The 22,806-nt window shown below is 39.9% G+C and overlaps 1 protein-coding gene across 2 annotated transcripts; it reads right to left on the bottom strand.

Moving 5' to 3' along the window:
- Positions 1-869: 869 nt before the first annotated feature.
- Positions 870-20,612, bottom strand: TARP (TCR gamma alternate reading frame protein). Of its 2 annotated transcripts, XM_060020225.1 has the most exons (5): positions 20,393-20,612; positions 19,980-20,283; positions 10,651-10,712; positions 6,860-7,237; positions 870-1,473 (listed from the first exon to the last, which is right to left on the bottom strand). In XM_060020225.1, the coding sequence occupies exons 1-5, from the start codon at positions 20,433-20,435 to the stop codon at positions 1,331-1,333; spliced, it is 930 nt and encodes a 309-aa protein (XP_059876208.1). In that variant the 5' UTR covers positions 20,436-20,612; the 3' UTR covers positions 870-1,330. The 2 variants fall into 2 exon arrangements, with proteins under 2 accessions (XP_059876208.1, XP_059876207.1); XM_060020224.1 differs by lacking the exons at positions 10,651-10,712; positions 20,393-20,612 and having other exon boundaries at positions 19,980-20,144.
- Between the last annotated feature and the right edge of the window lie 2,194 nt (positions 20,613-22,806).

Here is a 22,806-nt window from a genome sequence, read left to right as displayed (position 1 = left end):
GCCATTATCTCTTTAAATATTGTCTTTCCTCCATTCCTCGTGTTCTTTTCTTCCAGAAGTCCATTTGTAAGTATGTCAGATATTTTCTTTCTTTACTCCTTTTTTTCTAATCATATAGATATACATATTTATATATTTTCTACATGTTATATGTGAGGTATATCTATCTATCTGTGTGTGCATGTAATTTATTCATTTTTAGATTCTAGCTTATAAATTTTTTCTACAATGCATGACTTGTTTAACAATTAAGTTTCCAGTTTACTGTATTTTTCAATTGAGTTTAGTTGAAAATTTTGTCCGATCATTTTGATAGTCTCTTGCTCTTGTTCTTATTCTTTAATTATATTTATAACAGCCTCTCTTATTTATTAAAAAAAAAAAGACCCAGGGTTCAAACTCAGGCCCTCTGGGGTCAGAATCTGTGTGCTTCACCCCCCACCCAGTGCCCCTCTGGTGTCGCTGCAGTTCTCATGGGGTTAATGTGAGGGTCAGGAGTCAGTGCCTGTGAGACACTAGTACAGATCTGAGCACACACGGTGCAGGTCACGCTGGCTGTCATCACAGCCTACTGTCATCACAGGAACGTCCCAAAATGACCTACTGTCATCACAGGAACGTCCCAAACCAATGAGTCTGAATCCGGTGACCTTTGAAAGTGAAGGAACCCGGGCACCTTCGTTTGGCGGTGGGTGCCGTTGGAGCCAGTGCCCCAAAGAAAGGACTAGATCAGCACCTCAGGGAAAGACTCAGAAATGCGGTGTGACCATTATTACAACCAGCACTGGATTTGATAGCTCGGTTGTCATGCTGTTCCTTACCTTGGTTAGATTTCATGAGATTAAAATACACAGACAAAAGTGGACTTTTGATTTGTTTTTTTTATTTTTCATGTCTCTTATGAAAATCAAAGGACAGGATTCAAGTGGCAAAGCTGGTGGCCCCAGGGTGGGTGGCAGGGAGGGTGTGGGCCGTGGTCTGGGTGGAGGCACTGAGGGAGAGAGGGGAGCTGCCCGCTGTGTGCCCTCAGGAGGCACGAGGACTCAGGGGCAGGAGGACCTGAGGAGGTTGTGGGGACAGTGGTGGGAGAGGCTCCCCTGGGCCAGCCTTGGGCCCTGCCCTGAGTAATGGTAGAATTCCCTGTTACGGAGTCAAACTGTCTGCTTGCCCAGTGGTTTGAAAAGCCCTTACACAATAATGGCACATAGAAGAATACACATGTGAACTGAAATAACCCAAACCCAGAAAGGAAGCCCAGCTAGATCCTCAGCAGACACTTTTAGAGACAAGAGATGATGAAGGAAAGGTGACCCCTTTGTGGTGTCCTCTGTCACGAGCTCTTCCCATGGCCGCAGACGGCTGTTCTTCTACACACACAGAAGGAGATGATGACAAAGTAGACCAAGCTCTTGAGGAGGAGAAGGAGGTAGGTGTAGCAGGCACAGGTGTTCGTGAGCTGCAGCTGCAGGGAATCTAGGAGAAGACATCTTGGTTAGTTTCACCTGTTCTTTTGAGAGGCTAAAACACAGTGATGGGGGAACGCATCACAGTCAGAAGTATCAATGAGATTCGTATGAGGGGTACAAATCAGGGAAATCTGCTGGTGTTCACAGTGGAGTGGTTGGGGGCTTAGTAAAGAGAACATTGCACAAAGTGGAATAAACATTTTAATCCAAATTCTCTGAAACTTTAGGATCTCATGCCTCAGTCACCTGTATTTTCTTTAACATCTCTCATGGTGGCTAGGATGTTATTAGGTAATGACACTTCCTCTCCTATCAAGTTTTCAAAGACATATATGATGTGAAGAAATAATTAACAACAGTGATGACGGGCCTGACTTGGCTACTGAATGGACCACAAGGCTGAGTCCGTTTCTGGGGAAATTTCCCTTTTCCCACGCTTCATCTTCATAGAGTCAGAATTCCAGAATCACCAGCACTTGGTGTGGAAAGGGATCTCAGGAGGTGATGTGCTCAGAACTCACTGCCCTCAGTCAGCTCAGGTGTTAGGTGAGTTCCAGGCCCCCTGATAGGGGGAACGAAAGAAGGATCAGCAGGGCCAGAGCCAGTGCTTCTAAATTCACTTAGAACCTTCATGTGGGGAGAAAGGACCACCAACTAGTACTGATTCTGTGCTAGCTAAATGGACACCCTATTCCACATATGTGACCTTATGTCTGCAATAACTGAGTAGGGTGTAATTGTTCCCTATGGGCGGATGATGACTGTATTGCTCAGAAAATGTAAGGAATTTACCCATATTCATGCAACTAGTAATGAAAGAACTGGGGTTAAAGTCCAGTCTGTGATAGCAGAAGCCCACGCTCTTACACCCCTGCCCACTCTGTCTCAGGGCTTTGACCTTGGGATTCTCGCTCTATATTTATATCTTAGAGGAGGGATAGAGAACTGAGTAAGCGCATGCACCATTGATTCAAATGGGTTGGGTTGAATCCGCAGATAGAGCTGTGTGGCTTTGTACAAGGGACTTAATTAATTGTAGCTCACTGCCCTCATCTGTAAAGTGAGGGAAAAATATTGTATCAGCTCCTAGGAGTATTAGAAGCAGTAAACAGGATATGTAGGCAAGACACAGCACAACACCTTGTGTATACGAAGTTCTCAGTTAGTGTCAGTTCATGTATTAGGTACTAGCAAGGGCTAAAACTTAAAAAAAAAAATCTACAAACAACTTGATACCACGTTTCCCTAGTCATTAGAAACACAAGCCACACAAGTGGAGGAAATCCACTGTTGAAATAATTCGGAACCTATCACTGCACCCCCTAATTTAGAGTCACGTCACACCAAAACCGGCATTTACTGTGTTAAGGTGACTCCTAGGAAATGATGATAGATTTACTTAAACTATCACTCAGTCTATTTCTGCAGCATCCAGACATTCTGGTTTTTCTCCCTTAAACCAAGGAAGTTCAAAAGTTCAGTTTATCCAGAGGAAAAAAATGTGCTGCAGCCTGACATAAAGGCAAACCTAGACAAAAACTTACCACTTCCTTTTTTCACGCAGGCATGTGTAGTGACCTCTACAAGAAATAAGAGCAAGTATTAGTGAATTGGTTATATCCATTATTTGACAGTGTGCATCTCTGTGTGTGTCTCTGGATAGACAGACTGATAGAATCTGCAGAGAGAGGAGAGAATCATTAAAAATAAGATGCCCACAATCTGGGAATAGATGGTCTGGTTCAATGTAATTCAGTAGATCTAGTGCATATACTGTTTTCTGTATCTGAGGACGTTCAAGTTCATGAAGGGTACATTTTTGTTTTTCTTTATTACAACTGGAGGGTAATATCCAAGACCATCTTGGTTTCCTTCTGTGTTCGCATCTCCTACACCCCAAAGCGTTCAGGAAATACTGTCAAACGACAAATCGTCAGAAAAAGCGGCTGCTCTACATCTTCAGCGCCCACTGCTGACGTGAAGGGATGCTCCCCAAACGGATGCATCCAATCCCAGAATCTACAACAGAATCTCATGTTTGAAGGAGTCTGGCTTAGGTAAATTTCCCATCAAAAAAAAAAAGAAGTGAAACCTTTCCAGATCACACATACCCCCAGTATCCCCAACTCATGTATGTGATTTTCTGCAGTTGTGGAGTTTGTGGACATCAGGATAACAATATAAATGAGGCTAATAGCTAGCGAGTGATTATTACTGTGCCAGGTACTTGCTTAAATACTTCATATGCACTATCTCCTTTAACTCCCCAGTGACACTGGAGTGAGTTGTATTTGGGGGTATTGCACGGTACGAAAGAGGAATAAAGATTAGAGGATAAGTCATATCAGTGATGACAGAGTGCATTCAAAGGATGGTCATGGGGGATTAAATGAGATAGAGTAGGTGGGAAGTACTTTGTAAAAAATAATCCATAGAAATAAGAGAAATTAATCTATAGAGAGACAACATAATTCCACCATGGTGGACACTGAAAACATCTTCTTTTCCAGAGATCTTAATTATTCTTAACAAATGAAATATTTATTACAGGAGCTCAGCATTTCAGTTCAATTCTTTCCAGGATAGAGAGAGAGACCAAATCATATTTCTAGTTAATATGAAAACCTGAGGTGAAAGGTGTATTTATCTACAATGAAAAAAAAAAGGCAAACATTCATACAAAAACAAAATTTCTTAAAAAAAATAATAGACTGTTGGATGGAGGAAATCAGAGACACTGAGGTTGTTTGGTTTATCCTTTTTCTCCTACATTCATACAAAAACAAAATTTCTTTAAAAAAATAATAGACTGTTGGATGGAGGAAATCAGAGACACAGAGGTTGTTTGGTTTATCCTTTTTCTCCTAGGTGTGTTTTTGTACATATGATAACGGTTCTAGTTTATGATATGGTTCAGGGAGCTCTTTAGTTGGTTTGCTCTAAAAAATGGCTTCAAGGTACAAGTATCCCCTATTTTTCAAAAGTTTACGCCACTTCGCTTTTACGAAAGACCTACATTAGTACCTGTTTTTGCTAACAGAAAGAAATCTGAAGAGGATTTTCACTTTTACGAGAAAAGGTTAAAAGCAAAAATAGCATTTAGTGTTTGTTTTGCAGCCAGCCATGATAGAGGCAGCGGGCGCTCCAGCAACAAGAACAGCATCGCCAAGGGACTACACTCAGCATTTCAGCATCAAGCTGCCATAGCTCTGACCTGTTATCTGTGAGCATCTGTGCCTTATCTCCATTTACTTTGCGCATCTGTTAGCAAGATCTGTCTTAAGATGATTGCTTCTTTGCTTTATGCCTTTCATCTTAGGAAAGGTTTCATAGGAACAATCTACTTTCAGGTAGAGGGTAAACCTGTGTAGACTTTGGGGTAAATTCCAAGAAGGAAAATGTTAGTACACTCTTGTTAGATGTTAAAATATACTTAAGAACTGACATTAATATGTCTTAAAAACCTCTTTCTTTTCCTTTCAGCGAATTTATTTATTATAAGATAAATAAAAATCACTTATCACCATGCATTGATTGAGGTAAAAACAATAGCATAAAAAGTTTTCATCATAAAATTTGTGTGAATATCCTAAGTTCTCTTTCTCAATCAAGAACTTGGACCAGATTACTTTTATGAGCCTTCAAGATCACTTCACTGATTTGTGCTTCCATGTTATATTTTTATCTTTCATTAAGACAGCAAAAAGAACCACCAACAAAAACTTCTATGAAACAGCATTAGGAGTTTAGTGTAGAATGACATTGACAGAAATGCCCTCATTTGCTATGTTGCACTGAGAAGCCCATGGAAGACATTTATTTCAGAAATGGAGTGCCAAGTAAAACACATTATGAACTGGAACTTCTCTCCTTTATGATCGTCATCACCATGGAACTTATCATTTTGTTTTTCCCTGATCACTAGCAAAATCAAAACCTAATAAGACCTTTAAGCCCAAGGTTATGTTAAACTTACACTTTGCGTATTTGCTTCCCCTCTGTTTCTTAGCTGTAGAAATAGAAAATTAGGGTTGTTTTTGTAATCTTACTCTAGTTAGTTTGAGAAAAGCATATCAATAAATATGATGAATGCATGAATAAATACATCAGTGTTATGGTTTGGAAAGCAAGCATTTTCACTGACGTTATTTCATTTGCTCTTCATCGCAGCCCCAGGACAAAGCCAAGGCAAGTGCTCGGATGTAATTTGATCATTGGATGAACTCACGATCTGAGAAGATAAAAACTTGCTTCAGAAATTCAGACTGCTACACACCAAAATCTCTGCACAGTTTTGTTTTATGCTTGGTTGCCACTGCTTAAAAAGTTTTCCTAACCACAGAGAAAAGAAGTGATAACAAAATGGTTTCTTCTGATGGGCACTCTGGGTCCTTTGGTCTGTTAGGTGAACACTCAGGTCATTAAGTCCCGAGTCCAGTGAGTTACAGGACCACTGCCAGGGCCAAGGTACAGCCAGCCCTCTGCCCACACTGTGTGGATATGCACAACATCTGCATCAAAAGGTCTCCTTTGGGACATCATGCCTGAATCATGAGAGACCCTGAGTGATTAGGAAAAGTGTATATTCTCTTTACTGTACTGCATCATCCTGGGACAGTAATTCACCCGAGAGTGTTCATCCACACATCCCTCCAGGCCCGGCACGTGCTAGGGCTGCAAGAGAAGTTTCTTGAGAGGCGTTTACCAATGGCAAGAAATACATTCATTATGTAAAATGGGAGTTAAGTCTGTACACTTAAGGCTCACCCAATCTTCAATTACAAAATTTTAGCTTAAGTGGTAGGTAAAACACAAACCTCAAAAACCTAAGACCATAATAAACATGAAGCAGTAATTATTCTACATTTTGTTGAGCCATGATCTGGCTTCCTCATACGAACACCATTTTGTCATTTAATAACTCATTATTTCTGGGTTTTACTTTGAGTAAAGTAAGAGTGAAGTGAGAGGAACTCTGCTTGCTGAGTGGAACCTTCTTGAAAGATGTGTGATTGTTCTTATTTCCTGATCAAGTAAGGTCATCAAAAATGGAATCTCTCTTTGTGCATTTATTGTGTGCTAAATTGATAGGTACTTTGACATGCGTTGTTTCATTTAATCTATACAGCAACCCTAAAATACATCATTGTGACCTTTATATTTCAGATGATAAAACTGAGCTGAAAAAGCTTCAGTAAATTTTTTTCTTTTTTATGCTTCAAAGCCAATACAATTTTAATTTTGTGGGGAAATAGCAGGACATTTATGCTACCATTAAATGTAACAACATTTAACAATTTATATTTGTTTTTCATTAATGCTTGATCGTCAATGTGGGGTATTTTCTTTGAAAAAAGAATTATGGGAGGTTATGTTTCTTTATAATCACATACCTTTGTTAATTGAAGGGAAAAGAATCTCTTGATCAATTCCTCTTTTATTATTCTCAATTGAAGGGAAAAGAATCTCTTGATCAATTCCTCTTTTATTATTCTCGTGTTTGACGATACATACGAGTTCATTATCCATTGACTTTTTAGTCACGGTCAGCCAGCTGAATTTCATGTATGTATCATTAGTCTTGATGATATTTCCCTGCTGGGATTCCAGAACTCTGTTGCCATTCTTTTCTTTCCAATAGACCTTAATGACATCAGGGAAAAACTTCTCGAGAAGGCAAAGATGTGTTCCAGCCTCATGGAGGTTTATTTCATCAATCGAAGGAAGAAATATAGTGGGCTTGGGAGACATGTCTCCATCAAGGCTTCTATCTGTAGGGGATAATGGAATAGAATTGAAAATTATTAGAGAAACATAAATATTGTGTGGTTTGGAACAACCTAGCTTACAGTAAAAGGCAGAAAAGCTTCCATTGAATTAGTTCTCATCATGGCCTTTCATCCACAGTAGATGTCTAGGTACTCATTATTGCTCTTATTTTCAATGGGAAGAGATGTTCAAGAGGTTATATAACCTGCCCAAAGTCACAGCTGTTCAGAAACAGAGGCTGGCTCGCACCTTGGCTTTGGTTCCTTCTCCACTTGCTAAGTTGGAATATGACTTAAAACTGCCCCATATCAATGCTTGGAACATTCAAGAACAAATTCATCTTCTTAAATCTCTTTTGTTCTATCATAGTGGAGCCTGTTTTAAGGGGGATGAGAGTGGGTGGTAGGGTTGGGGGAGGAGACCATGTAACTTTGATGGTCTCTCGACAGGTAAGAATCTTTAGTCACTTCTAAGCTATTTCCCTTTCCTATCCTGTGTTTTGTTAACACGCTCTCTTTGGCTGGTTAATACATTCTTATGTTCTGCATCTCTGTGGAACCTCATTCTTCATTCAACTGATTCTGGAATGCACCATATTTATCTTAATTCCTAAATAAATAAATGTCAGGAGGGGGTTATCATTTTAAAAACAATATACAGTTACTTGTATTAATGGGACTCTACCTCCATCTGTATCTGACAATCTATCAAGTTGAATTTTGAGCTTCAAATGTGGGTCCCATGCTCAGTTCTGAAGTGAAGAAGTTCTCCTTATTTTGAAGCTCAGTTCTGAAGTGAAGAAGTTCTCCTAATTTTGTACAACTTCTCAATGTCACATCTGAACCACTCCAGATTTTTGAGGAGGGCAATATTAAAGTTGCACCTCCAAAACACTGCCTTGAGTTTAGAAGTAAAACAGCAATACTTCCAATATTTCTGTTAAAATATATTATTTTTGGAAATGCTTTTATATTTACCTTACCAAGTAATGCACTTACAGAATTTTGTTCCACTTTAGAAAATGTTCATCTAGAACGCATTTTATTTTGGAATTTCATTTGAAGTTGAAGCATGACTAAGAAGGCACCATATTTTGACTTTTATTGTCTCCCCCCAAATTTGAGTCTACCCTGTTGGGCTGCTGAACTGTTTTCAAGCTCAAATATTTCTGTGTTTACTTCTGCTGAATAAAGAGTATATATAATTAGTGTAATGTTAAAAGTTATGGTTCCCGAGTTTTCTTGCAGACATAACGTCAAGATATGTACAAAACCATCACAGTTTGCAAAGGATGTCACTCGAATGCTGGAATGTTCTTGATTATACATTTATTGTTAATATAACAACTGAAATTATAAATGTTAGAACTCTTTCCAATTTGATCTTCAACTGAAACACTAATGCTTTACTGATATTGTCTTTTGACTAGTTTGGATTTAGTTTAATAATTCAATGGGCAATTTCTTAAGAAAAGAACTGGATTTCTCCATTGAGCAGAAAAGGAAAAATATTCTTGAGAATTTCTGCCTTTGTAGCCAAGTTCCTGATTTTTATCATAAATCAGTAAGCAAACAATGTTGATTTTTTACTCATACTGTAAATATAGTTAGTTCACAGTGTGCTTATTTTAATTTTATACATCTCAATTTTAGCGCAAATAATATTCGATTGATTATAATAATGACACTAAAAATTTCTCCAACTGTATATGTACTTTGTTGATCTTGATTTACACGTTCTATTTTGTCTTGTCACATTTTTAATCAAATAACTAATTACAGCTAATTTATATTTAAATAAGAATTTCAAATTTATGACATTTCTAACTACATTTAATTGATTTTACATATCGATCATTTTCTGTATGAATTTAATTTTTTTCCTTATAAACATGAGTATGAAACTCAAACTTATTGCCTATAAATTTTAGAGGCAATAAATATTGGTGTTGAGATAATAGCAATTGAGATAAAGGATTAAGATTTATTTTCTTGTTCTATGTGCCTAAAGTGTTCATAATCTATGTTTACAAACACAGAACAACAGAAATGAAAAACAGACACATTTTAATCTCATTTTTCTTGCTAAGTGAGGAAAAATTCTGCTAAAGAGAAAAAAGTATGTCTAAATTCAATCTTTTTGTGTGAGTGGACAGTAAAATAACTTTTCATTTGAGCAGTTAGAAGTACAACTGTATTCACTGGAGAATATCTGTTCTGTTAATATTATAGGCTGCAAATAACTCTATACTGGACACAGTTCTCCTGGAATAAGTTGTAGATACACCTATCCAGCACCTAGGATGAGTTAGCCAATGTGCAAAGTACTTTATTCACACTGTCTCATTCAATTCCAGCACAACCCCTGCTCGATACATACTGTTATCCCATTTATGGATTAGGAAACTGAGGCCAGAGAATCATCTCCAAGTTCACGTAAGCAGTGAGTGATGGACCTGGAGCTCCAGCTCAGCCTGATGCCAAAGCCCAGGCTCCTTGACAACACCCTTTCACCATCAGAAAAGTAATACGTCAACTCACAAAACTTACCTGTAATAGCAAACTTCAGCCTTGGGTCAAACATTTTCATAATAATTACATACGTATGAGCACTTTGTATAAGTCCACATGGACACAAAACTAATTCCTATCACAGTATGTGCACAGTGTTATCTGTGCTGTCCTTTACTATACAGATTTGTTTAAAACCACTTCTAAGGTTTCTACATTTAAATACCATCACAGCCTTGTTTTTTCTAAAGATTCTTAACTATTACTCTAACTTCTTCTTCCCTCCCTCCAAAAACTTGAAAAAAATTGCATTCCTCTGATACCTACCTGTGACCACAAGTTTTGTCCCATCGCCGAAAATTTTTATGTAATAACTCCACAGTGATTCAACCCATATCAAAAACTTTAGACTAATTTAGCTTCTCTGATTTCTTCAAATCCTAGTGGAACTATAACAGCCTGCTATTCAAGAGACCAGGGCTCTGTTCCTGGTTCTTTTTGCTCTTAACAAGTTCTGTGTCTGAGCTAATCAGGTAAACTAAAGCCTTTATTTATTTGAAAACAATGATGTTAATGTAAATCAGTTCATCATCCCTACCAGTGCTGAAGTGAGACCAAAATAAAACAAGATCTGAAAAGCAATTTGATTAAAAATGCTACAGAAATGAGGTTATAATTATTATTATTATCATTATCATTTTATTAGCAATTTGTGATGATTGTGTGGTCCAATCTGTGGCCAGACCTGGATGGAGTCACCGACCTCTCCAGAGACCCCACCCTGATTCGTGACCAAACAGGGATCAAATCCAAGAATTCTGGGCCAACACCAGCACTGCAGTGTGCAGTGCCTGTATTGCTTGCCTCCCTCCCCTACCTTACTACAGAATTTAAAGAATATTTACCTGTAACAATGAGCTGTGTTCCAGAACCAAACACTTTGACGCTCTTGCCATGTGTTAGCCCACTATCGAAAAAGCCTTTGTAGAAAGCTCCCTCTCGGCCTGCTTTAAAATTATGCCCATAGTTTTTCAATATTTGTGTAAATATATTTTAAAAATGGCCCTGCTAACAATAAACAAAGGTGGAACTCAAGCAAAAGCGCATTAGGTATGAACGTGATCAAGAATTGAAAAATTGAACCTGCTCTTATTGGGCATCTTGGGTTACATCTGCTCCCATCTCCCCTCACGTACACTGGAGAGTATGATTCTATCTTTTCTCACCATTTTGCCTAAATCTTCTAAATATCCTCCCTTAAAGGGTTTTCATGTATAAAATCGGATCATGCTTAGGGTATACAGTTAATGTTTCTTTAATTTCCAAAGTTGAACTAGGAATAATGTATTTGATAATTTAATAAATGCTATTTTGTGATATATATGTATTGAGAGGTAGGTATCTGGGTTAATTCTAAAGTAACTTCTTTCCGGAATCCAATCCTCATTCAGTAGACCAGATGAGTTGCGGCAGAGTGTGAATTTTTAATGATGGCCTCTTAAGCTATTCATTGCTGAAAGACTGCTCCTTTCTACCTGAAAATAACCTTATGGTTTCAAGGGCATTGAAATAAACTCCTCCGCTGCTCATCAGAGAATCCTATTCAGTTTGGTATTTCTCAAGCATTTGGTACCACCTTTCCTGCACTATTTTTAAAAATTTTTATTTAATATTGGAGTATAATTGATTAAAAATGTTATGTGAGTTTCAGGTGTACAGCAAAGTGATTCAGTTACACATATACATGTATCTATTCTTTCTCAAATTCTTTTCCCATTTATGTTGTTACAGAATATTGAGCAGAATATAGGTCCTTGTTGGTTATCTATTTTAAATAGAATAGTGTGTATTTGGTATTTTTCGCTCCCATCATGTCTGGAGAAGCAGTTCTAAGTTATGCAATTTAGTATAAATGCTATAATTCTTTTACCAGATTCAATATTTTTAGCAAATTTGATGCCAATACAGAAGGAAAATTGAGTGAAATGGTGTCAAAATGAATTGCCATTCTATAAAGATACTCTAAGAATTATATTTTGAGTATTTAATAATTGGATATTCAGTATGACTTACATGATCTTTTCTGGGAGGAGCAAGGTCCTTTCGGTGCCATGATTAGAAGCAGAAGCATTATTTTCACACATGAGTATTAATACAAATTATGAGCTATTACTAATTAGGTAGTCAATTACAAAATCCTTTTTAAAGGCCAGAATACAAAAGATTAAATATTCAGAATATAAAAACATGACGTTTAACATCACATAATGGTCCAGACCCTGCACTTTGGAATCAACAAGTCGCTATTGGGTCCCAAATTTTGCCACAGTAACTAGTCATGTGCCTTTAGGCAAGTAACTGAACTTCTCTAAACCTCAGTTTCCTTATCTATGAAATGGGAAGAAGAGGATTCCTGTTGAGGAAGGAGATAAGGCACTGAAACTACTTATCTTGGCGTCTGGTCCTCAGTAAACAGTAGGTGATATTATTATTCCCTTTAATGGGATGGTTGTGGCCACTTCATCAAAATCTTCCAGTAAACAAAGTATATGGATTTTATAGGTATTACATCAATTAAGAAAGGAAACAAGCTCATCAATGCAAGACCTCCTACCTCTCTGGCAGCCACGGACCAAAGAATATGGGGCTCAATCAAGCCAGAATCTAGAAGACTTTTCCACTAGACTGGAAGCTGTTTGAGTGTTGGGACCTGTCCTATCTGTGTCTTGTTCACCCTTTTATCTCCAGCATCCAGCACAGAAAGTGTCCTCAATAAATGTTTGCTGAGAGAAGGAGCAAATGAGAATACACAACCATGCAGACCCTTTTCATGGACTTTGGAGCTGAGATGGCTCACTGAGCTCAAAAATCCCATGAAACTGGTCCACATCCAGGCAATGTAACAAGAGTTGTAACTGCATGAATTTCAGCTGATCTCAGCCTATGTCTGAGAAGCTAGAGTAACAAGAAGTGGGATTTATCGATGTTCTATAGTCATTTACTATAAGAATTTTTTTGCACTGCTGTTAAGGATGAGATGAAAACCAATAATGTCATTTTTTCAGGTTATTGGGAGAAAGGAGCAATATGTTTATCTCAAACTATAGAGAAGAGGTAAATATTGTCTCTCATTTAAAAGCCCATCCATAGCGTTTCCCTGGTGGCACAGTGGTTAAGAATCTGCCTGCCAATGTAAGGGACACGAATTTGATCCCTGGCCCGGGAAGATCCCACATACCTCAGAGCTACTGAGCCCGTGTGCCACAGTTACTGAGCCCACGTGTCACAACTACTGAAGCTGTGTGCCTAGAGCCCGTGCTCCGCAACAAGAGAAGCCACCGCAATGAGTAGCCTGTGCACCGCAACGCAGAGTAGCCCCTGCTCACTGCAACTAGAGAAAGCCCACACACAGCTACAGAGACCCAACACAGCCAAAAATAAAGACACAAAGAAAAAATAAAAATTTTTTAAAAATCTATTAAAAAATAGCCCATCTATAAGAAAAGCATTTTGAACCAATAATTTACAGCAACGGATTACAGACATGGTCCTCAAAATACTTTAATTTCTACCCTGAGTCTATTCTTTTTTGGATAAAAAGTTGAACTTCTAAAAGTAGAATTTGAACTACTAACAAGCAAGGAAAAGCCATTTACAAGAGAGTTTTGTTTCCATATACAGTGACCAGTAGCTGCAAAATTGCTGTTCAGATGCTGAGGACAAGAATGTGGCAGTCAGATAAGGGGGAACCCTAAATTGTTTTGTTTTGTTTTTTCTAAAAAGCAACTATGAATTTTTCACTATTAAGTTAAAATAGAGAAAAGCTACTTACCAGGGAGAGTTACTATGAGCTTAGTTCCTCCTCCAAATATCTTGATCCAACCTGACCTATCACAATGGTTAGAGCGCCTACAAAAATCTCAGCCTTCTCCTAGCTTCATGACGTGACCAGCAGTTAAAAAACTTTGTAGAGTCAATTTGATCTTCCAGTTCTTTCGAACGTCCCTGAACGTAGGTTTCATGGCATCTGATAGTTTGTAGATTTTCCTCAAATCAATTGACCCAAATGTCTGTTTTCCTCCGAGTCATAAACTTTAAAAAGCACGGATAGAAAATGAAAAGGATAAAAACAGGAAAAGAAGAGTTCAGCACCAACTGGTCAACCAACTGCTTTTCTAAATTACCAGGAAAAGTATTCAGAGAATTAAGGCTTTTTTTTATTTCCAGGTGTTCGGTTGTGTTGAAACTGCTGAGTTTGCATCAAAGAAAGTCTCTTTTGTTCTCACAAACACCAGGGCTTCTCCATTAGTGATTAGGGAATGCATTTCTGAAAGGAGGAAATGCTTCAGTAACTGAAAATGCAAATATGCCAACACAAATATACTGAGCACTGTGAACAAAGTTCTTCTTTTCTCCTAAACCACTTTTACCATTGGGCCACATGATTTTTAAAAAGGCAGTGTCAAATGAGAAAATAAGTCCTGTGATGACTTATTATTTTTCATGGGATGAAAGAAGAAATTTGTAGCATTCTGTCTCTCTGAAATAATAGATTCCTTATTTAAACTAAACCTTAAAAACTAAGCCTAGTTCTCTGATAAGTTGAAAGATGTCTTCTTGGGATGCTGTCCTGTAATGTTATGTCACTCAATATGGATCAGAGGGAAAAGAAATTGCCAGAAGCAGCTGAGTGCTCCTCTGAATACAGATGAGCTGTCCAACTGCCAGGACCCGGACAGGATAGGGCCTGAGTATCCCCATGTCCACTCCAGATCCACTTGGTTCCGGCCTCAGTCCTGTGAGCAATCATTGCCTCTGCCCTGACAATGAAAGTAAGAGGAAGCCACGGTGGGCTACTGTTCATTCACAGCAGCTCAGAACCCCCAACACAATGGGGGAAGACCTGAATGAAAATCACGTTTAGAAAGGGATTTTTAACTGAAAATTCAAAGGTATTATTACTTGGAGCTGTCAAACACCCTTTGCACCCATTGTAGACATAAATGATGCCCACTCAATTCCTTTCTGATAGTTTTTCCTCTGTTTTACCTTATTCCAAGAAAATGAGGAGAGTTATAAAGTATTTTAGGAGTTGTCTATATTTCAAGATCCATGAAGGTAGTAAAATACAAAAAAGTAAAGAGTTACAAAATCCTTTATTAAATTACAAAAACTAGATGAAGAGTATAATATTTTACTAAAGGGCATAAAGTAAAACCTGAATAAACAGATATATACCATATTTGTAAAGGAAAAAACTCAAGGTCATAAAGATGCTAACCTTTCCTAAAAGCATGTATATAAATTGACCTCAATTCCAACCAGAATTATGATAACATTTTATTTTTTGTTCTTTGTTGTAAAATGTCGGGGTGGACTAGATAAGTTGATTTTAAATTCTAATGGGAAGAATAAATATGAGATAATTGAAAAATATTTTTAAAAACAATGGTGAAGAGACATTTAGCATAGAAGATTTTATCACTTATTACAAAGCTACTGACATAGTAGCATAAAGGTGTAAGAATAGTGAAACTTATATAACACAGAAATCCTCCAGAAGGTGGTCCAAGTGTACGCTGATATTAAAATGTGATCTGGTATATATATTTTTTAATTTATTGTTTTTGGCTGCATTGGGTCTTCGTTGCTGCGCACAGGCTTTTCTCTGATTGTGGCGAGTAGGGGCTACTCTTCGTTGCGGTGCACGGGCTTCTCACTGCGGTGGCTTCTCTTGTTGCGGAGCATGGGCTCTAGGCGCGTGGGTTTCAGTAGTTGTGGCGCGCGGGCTCTAGAGCATGGACTCTAGAGCGCAGGCTCAGTAGTTGTGGCTCACGGGCTTAGTTGCTCCGCGGTATGTGGGATCTTCCCGGACCAGAGCCTGAACCCGTGTCCGCTGCAATGGCAGGCGGATTCCCAACCACTGCGCCACCAGGGAAGCCCCAGTGATCTGGTATTTTTTAATAATAGGGAAATAATAGATTATTTTTAAAAAAGCTTTGGACTATTGATTACCCTGTTGGAAAAAGCAAAAATAACTCTCTACCTCATACCATATAAATTGAGTTCCAAGTAGATAAATATCCAAGTGAAAAAGAATCTAGAGATGTGAGCTGGAAAGAAGTAGGGGACTAATTGGGTCTGTTGTGTAGGGGAGCTTGGAAAGGGAAGAGGATTAAGAAGCACCTTTACTTAATACTTAATATTTCAGAGGAGAAAGTTGGAGAATGTTTAGTTTTTTCCAGTATTTTCAAATAAACTTTTTTTTTTTTTTTTTTTTGTGCGGTACGCGGGCCTCTCACTGTTGTGGAGCACAGGCTCCGGACGCGCAGGCTCAGCGGCCATGGCTCACGGGCCCAGCCGCTCCGCGGCATGTGGGATCTTCCCAGACCGGGGCACGAACCCGTGTCCCCTGCATCGGCAGGTGGACTCTCAACCACTGCGCCACCAGGGAAGCCCCATATTCTCTTATTTTTGAATGTGACCATTAAATGGGATCCTTAGAGATGCTGTGTCCTCGTAGTGCCTTAATATACCTTAAAAACAAAAGCCATTGTTATTTCCTAATATATAATGAGTGCATCCTCAGTATGGATCATAAAGAAATACAAACAGAAGAGAAGACAATCGTTTTTTGTCCCATCGCTCAGAGACAATTACTTGGTAACAGTTGGTACATTCGCTTACAGATTAATTTCTGTTCATTTAAAAAATTTGTTTCACATAGATATGATGATATCGTATACTTAAGGTTGTGCTTTGTCTTTATTACTTAATATGATACCATGAACATTTTTCTACTCTGTAAGTACTTCCTTGCAGTATTCTGACTCTTAGCAAGATTCCCTGGTTCACCACCACGTTGACTCAGATCGCTTAGGGTCCCACAGATTCTATTCTTTTTACATAGCCAGTCCACAAAACAGGAGAGCATAACAGGAAATCCATTACACAATTCATCACTCATTTTTTTTTTTAAATAAAGATCGTTTTGTGATCTCAGATTAACATCTTTATTCTTTTTAAAAAATTTTTTATTTATTTATTTTTGCTGTGTTGGGTCTTCGTTGCTGTGCAAGGGCTTTCTCTAGTTGCGGCAAGCTGGGGCCACTCTTCATCGCGGTGCGCGGGCCTCTCACTATCACGGCCTTTCTTGTTGCAGAGCACAGGCTCCAGACGCGCAGGCTCAGTAGTTGTGGCTCACGGGCCCAGTTGCTCCGCGGCATGTGGGATCCTCCCAGACCAGGGCTCGAACCCGTGTCCCCTGCATCGGCAGGCAGATTCTCAACCACTGCGCCACCAGGGAAGCCCCATCACTCAGTTTTGAACCCTTGTTATGCTCCCTGTAGCGACCTAGTGTCATCTGCCTTGCCTTTCATGTTTCCTTTCCTTACTGCCTGCACCTCCCAAATAAACTACCTATACTCATATCCCAAGTCATCTATTCTGGGGAACCCAAACTAAGATAGGTAGGTATTGATGGAAGACATGTTCACATACTGAGGTATGGGGAAGTCATTCTTGTTTATACCTCATTTGGCTTGAACTTTGTGCTAACTAGAACAACCTGTCTTATGGCCTGTCAAACATATATTGCACATTCGCTTTAACCATTCAAGGGAAAAAAAAGAATGCATTACCAGATTATTTAGGATGTCCACTTTGAAGATACAAATGAATGCCCTTCCCTTCCTATGAGGTCAATGCTTGTACTCCTTTGAAGATGAGATTTCCTTTCCAGACACCGAGGTCAAGCTGAGTCGCCATGTACATACTGATCTGTCTCTCTGAGACCTTGATGAAGTGTGCCCTTGTCCTGTTCGATGTCTGTCCTTTGTTCTGACAGAAACAAAACTGTTTGAGGCATCCCAAATGGAGCCGGGTTCCATTGTGGATGTGTTTTCCGGCACATTCCTGCATTACGGGGAACTTGAATTTTCTGAAGTGTATCAAACTCAAGGACACGACAAGCCCTTTCAAAAACAGTACCTGCTCGTAGCTGCCAGCTCAGAGTCACCCTTCACACCTTGCCGACTCTAATCCTAATTACTGACAGAAAAGCTGTGGTCCTTGAATCTGTGTCTCCTAGGCTGTCTTCAGGTTAGCTCAAGTAAAAAATTTTTTTTCTCTTCCTATTAAAGATGACTTATGAATGATTTGCATTGACAGACAGTTGTGTCCCTTTACTAAAGGCCACAGCTCCTGGCAGGTGACCTCTCTTTCTTTTTTTTCTTTTGGCCACGCCTCACTGCTTGTGGAATCTTTGTTCCCCAACCAGGTATTGAACCCGGGCCCTCGGCAGTGAGAGCACTGAGTCCTAACCACAGGAACGCCAGGGAATTCCCAAAGTGACCTCTCAATACAGATACCCTCCCTGTTGTCATAGCAGTTCCGTGTCCCTAAAGGTCTAAAAGGAGAGTGACTTCATGCTGCCGTGCCAAAGCTGAAGGACAGAGGCTACACAGCCCACAAAACTGAAAATCATTACTCTTTGGTCCTCACAGAAAATGTCTGCCAACTCCTATTTTAGTGCAATTAAAAATAACATTTAGGGCTTCCCTGGTGGTGCAGTGGTTGAGAGTCCGCCTGCCGATGCAGGGGACACGGGTTCGTGCCCCGGTCCGGGAGGATCCCACATGCCGCGGAGCGGCTGGGCCCGTGAACCATGGCCGCTGAGCCTGCGTGTCTGGAGCCTGTGCTCCGCAACGGGAGAGGCCACAACAGTGAGAGGCCCGCGTACTGCAAAAAAAAAAAAAAAAAACATTTAAAGGATTACTGTTTACCTTCATTTATTATACTCATAATGCACATCATTTCTTTATGGAAATTCAAATTTTTGACCTATACCATATTTTTTATGCCTGAATAACTTCTTTTAACATCTCTTAAGAGTAGGTGGGCTGGCAATGAAACCCCTCAATTTCTGTTTTGTCTGAGAATTCTTCAATTCTCCTTGACTTTCGAAGGATATTTTTGCTGAGATGTCAGTTTTCCCTTCCAATATTTTAAAGATTTTTGTCCACTGTCTTCTTGTTTGCATGCTTTCTGAAGAAAGTCTACTATTTTTTCCCCATCTGGCTGCAGGCTTCCTCCCCCATTCGGTAACTATTACCACAAAAGAAATCACATCTCCATGCCTGTGTTTCATCACCTGTAAAATGTGAATCATGACAGCACTGATGTCAACGGATTGTCCCAAACATGAGAAAAATTAGACCTAAAGGATTTAGAACGGTGTCTGAGAGAGAGCAGCAGCCTGAATAAATGGACTCTGTGGTGCTCTGCAGGTTCACAGCAGAATCCCGGGGAAAAGGATCCTGACAGGAGTCTCCACCTTGTTGTGTGATCACCTAATGCCCCTGGGGGTCAGAGGCCTGTGCAAAAGGAAGTGCCCTGGTCGGGCTGTCACACAAACCCTGAGTGAGGAGTTAACAGTGACCCCCTTCCTGCAAGGGAGGGCAAGAGCCCCATCCCACATTCACCCCAAATATGTAGGGAGTAACCAAACTCTGAACTTATTCAGGATGGCCTGAGAGAGTTGAAGTAGCATGGGATTTGGAGGTTCAAAAAGTCATTTTGGGGCTTCCCTGATGGCGCAGTGGTTGAGAATCTGCCTGCCAATGCAGGGGACACGGGTTCGAGCCCTGGTCTGGGAGGATCCCACATGCCGCGGAGCAACTAGGCCCGTGAGCCACAACTACCGAGCCTGCGCGTCTGGAGCCTGTGCTCCGCAACAAGAGAGGCCGAGATAGTGAGAGGCCCGCGTACTGCGATGAAGAGGGGCCCCCGCTTGCCACAACTAGAGAAAGCCCTTGCACAGAAACGAAGACCCAACACAGCAAAAATAAATTAATTAATTAATGTCAGATGCAGGCTTGAAAAAAAAAGTCATTTTATCTCGCTAAGCCTCAAATTATTAGTATTGAAGTGGAAAAAGTGAGAATTACGTTGCAACAGTGTTGTGACGTTGATATAAGATGTAATACCACCAGCGTGTTTTCTGGCAATGGGTGATTTCCTCTTTGAGGATAAGCCATGTAACTTTCAAGTAATCTCTGGATAGTAAAAAAAAATATCACATGCGACTCGCTCTCTTTAACGGGAGACTTAGGCGGGGCTCTCAGCTGTGCAGCCTCAGTAGTTGCTGGTATTGAGGATGTGGGTAGGCACAGAGCTGGAGATGGTTCTTGTGTGTGTTACCCAAGAAACTCTAACACTGTGGACATAAACCCACCAGGCACAGTAGTACGTGGCCTCATCTTCTTTCTCTAAGAATCTTATGTTCAAGGTAGAAGTGGAGGTGCGGACGTCTTTTCTGGCCTCAATCTTGTTTTTCTTCCCTCCTAAGTTTTTTGGAGCAGCGGCTGTTACGACGTATCCTAGATGTTCCATACCCTGATTTGGTTTATGCCGGTACCAGTGGATGTATTCGTTGTTAAAGTCTTGAGAGGATACCTTGCAAGATATAACTACACTCTTATCTCTTACTCCAGTAACTGATATTTCAGGTTGCTCCGACTTTAACTGCCCAAGGCCAACTGCAAGCAAAGAAGAGAAATTCCCATAAACAAATGACATGTAAAGAGGCAACGATAAAGACCTTCTTCAGTCTCTCCTGTAGACTGAAATGATTCGGAGGCAACTCACAAGCCCAGAGGGAGGAGAAGAGGATCGCTTCCGGGAGTGCCATCCCGTCCCCAGACTGGCTCCCTGGGAGGAGGTAAGAAATTGAGGGCTCTGTTGGCAGGAAGTCTCAGGCCAGTGGCAGGAGAGCCGGGCTGGATCTCGTGTCTCGGAAGAAGCGATGGATCAGGTCGGGTAGTTCTCTAGGGTTCTTCATGACCTGCTACGGATATGAGCAGTTCTGGTTTCGTGGGGTTTTCCTGCCCCTGAGTGCTGGGCAGGTGGGCTAAGTAGGCTCACGATCTGGAAAGAAAACCCCGAGACGAATGCGTATACCTGGGGGTGGAGCAGTTCTCACAGCCACTCCCCTCATCCCCCTGAAATTCCATGCTGTAGTAACATTGCTACAGAAATATGTACAGAAATTGTACATATGTAACGTTGCTACAGAAATATCCCTACTGTGTTCTTTCCCTATGTCTATCTTTCTGTAACTGGCTGGTGAGCCAGGACTCAGGTATGAAAACTAACCTTTATTTTTCTGTAATGCTACAGAAAAAAATCAGACACTAGAACATCTCCTGGACATTATTTTAAAATTTATTTATTTTATTTATTTATTTTTGTCTGTGTTGGGTCTTCTTGCTGCGCAAGGGCTTTCTCTAGTTGCATCAAGCGGGGGCTACTCTTTTTGCAGTGCTCAGACTTCTCATTGTGGTGGCTTCTCTTGTTGCAGAACACGGGCTCTAGGTGCACGGGCTTCAGTAGTTGCGGCACGCAGGCTCAGTAGCTGTGGCTCGTGGGCTCTAGAGCGCAGGCTCAGTAGTTGTGGCACACAGCCTTAGTTGCTCCACGGCATGTGGGATCTTCCCGGACCAGGGATCGAATCCGTGTCCCCTGCATTGGCAGGCGGATTCTCAACCACTGCGCCACCAGGGAAGCCATCCTGGACATTATTTAATATGCCATGTGCACAAGCACTGGGGTATTTTTGTTTTTTTTTTTAATTAATTGAGATGTTACCATGCAAATTATCAGTCAGAGAAATCATACTTTGTTTACAATCAGGGTGCCTTCAAAAAGGGATTAGATTACAATTGCTAGTGGATCTGTGAGACAGAGTGATCTATGGAAATCAGCTTCACTCAACCTGGACCTGAGAACAGTCTCATGAACTTTATGTCACATGCAGGAGTATTTTAAAAGCAATATTCTGTTTAATATGCAACGGTAATCTTTAAAATTAATATGGTACCTAATATCCATTGAGGACTTGCTATTTGTCAGGCATGGTTCTAAATGTCCTCTTACAATTTTATTTAATCCTCTTAATCAGCCTGTGAGGGAGCTGTTATGAACATCTCCATGTGACCAGTGAGGATAGTGGCAAACAGACTCATTCAGAGACGTGGAGTTGGTAAATGTGATAACTCACATAAGTAACCTTTGTTTATCAGAGAAAATGGGTAAAGTACGATATAAAGAAGGACAAAAGAGGCATCATCCATCCTTTACTTTCAGTTTGAATTTTTCTGTACATTTTTATGGCTAGAGATGGGATTGCTGGATATTATTTACATAAATACACATTTAAGTGGGATTTGCATTGGGGCTTTATATTCTCTTCTCTCGGTTAACTTATGATAGTAAGCAACATTGCTTTAACTAAACTATGTGAATGCTATTTCTAATGACTAAAGATAAGTCAACACCTTCCAATACCACTTACCCTATCTGACATGAGCTGAATTATTTAAGCTTCTTCTGCCTCACTTTCCACCTTGACTGCATACATATCTCTCAGAGGTTTTAGGAGGCTTACATTATCTTATTACATGAAGAAAATGCTCAGATATCAGTACCTGGCACATCCTGAGTCTTCAGTGATGTTAGGAAATCTTGTTATTACTATTATCAAACAAGAGAAAGTTACTTTTTTTACAGTAAAACCATAGTAGCTCATTTAGTAAAGTTAGGTTATCAAAGTACATAGTAGAAATAAAACCGTTCGTTTTCTCAAGGATATTCTTAAGATGTTGGAGAACTCCCTCTTCTCTTTTTAAATTCTTCTATCAATACAACCTCTATAATTTTAATAGATTGTTATATCCTCATGAATTTACTTTATATTGTATTGTGGGTATTTTTCAATTCTATTAATAAATCCACAACACGTTGTTTTCAACGGCTGCCTAGTTTTCTACCCTTTGAACACAATGTAAATCTTTCCCTGTTATTCACCATTTAGTCCGACACGTAAGAACCTACTGGAAACCTCTCCTCTAAGTTGTGACACAGGGGGTCCTGCTTTGGACGCCTCATACTGCTTTATGAGGCACTTTTGGGTACTCAGCAACCATGTCAAGAAGGGAGCAGAAGTAGGTTGACAAGCTTGTCCTCGAGTTTCTGTCTCAAAAGGGCTTATGTTTTCAGACCTT

Source organism: Delphinus delphis, chromosome 9 (genome assembly GCF_949987515.2).
Source record: "Delphinus delphis chromosome 9, mDelDel1.2, whole genome shotgun sequence".
Classification (NCBI taxonomy): domain Eukaryota; kingdom Metazoa; phylum Chordata; class Mammalia; order Artiodactyla; family Delphinidae; genus Delphinus; species Delphinus delphis.
The sequence above is the reverse complement of the archived record's forward strand: the minus strand, read 5'-3'. Positions and strand labels throughout refer to the sequence as shown.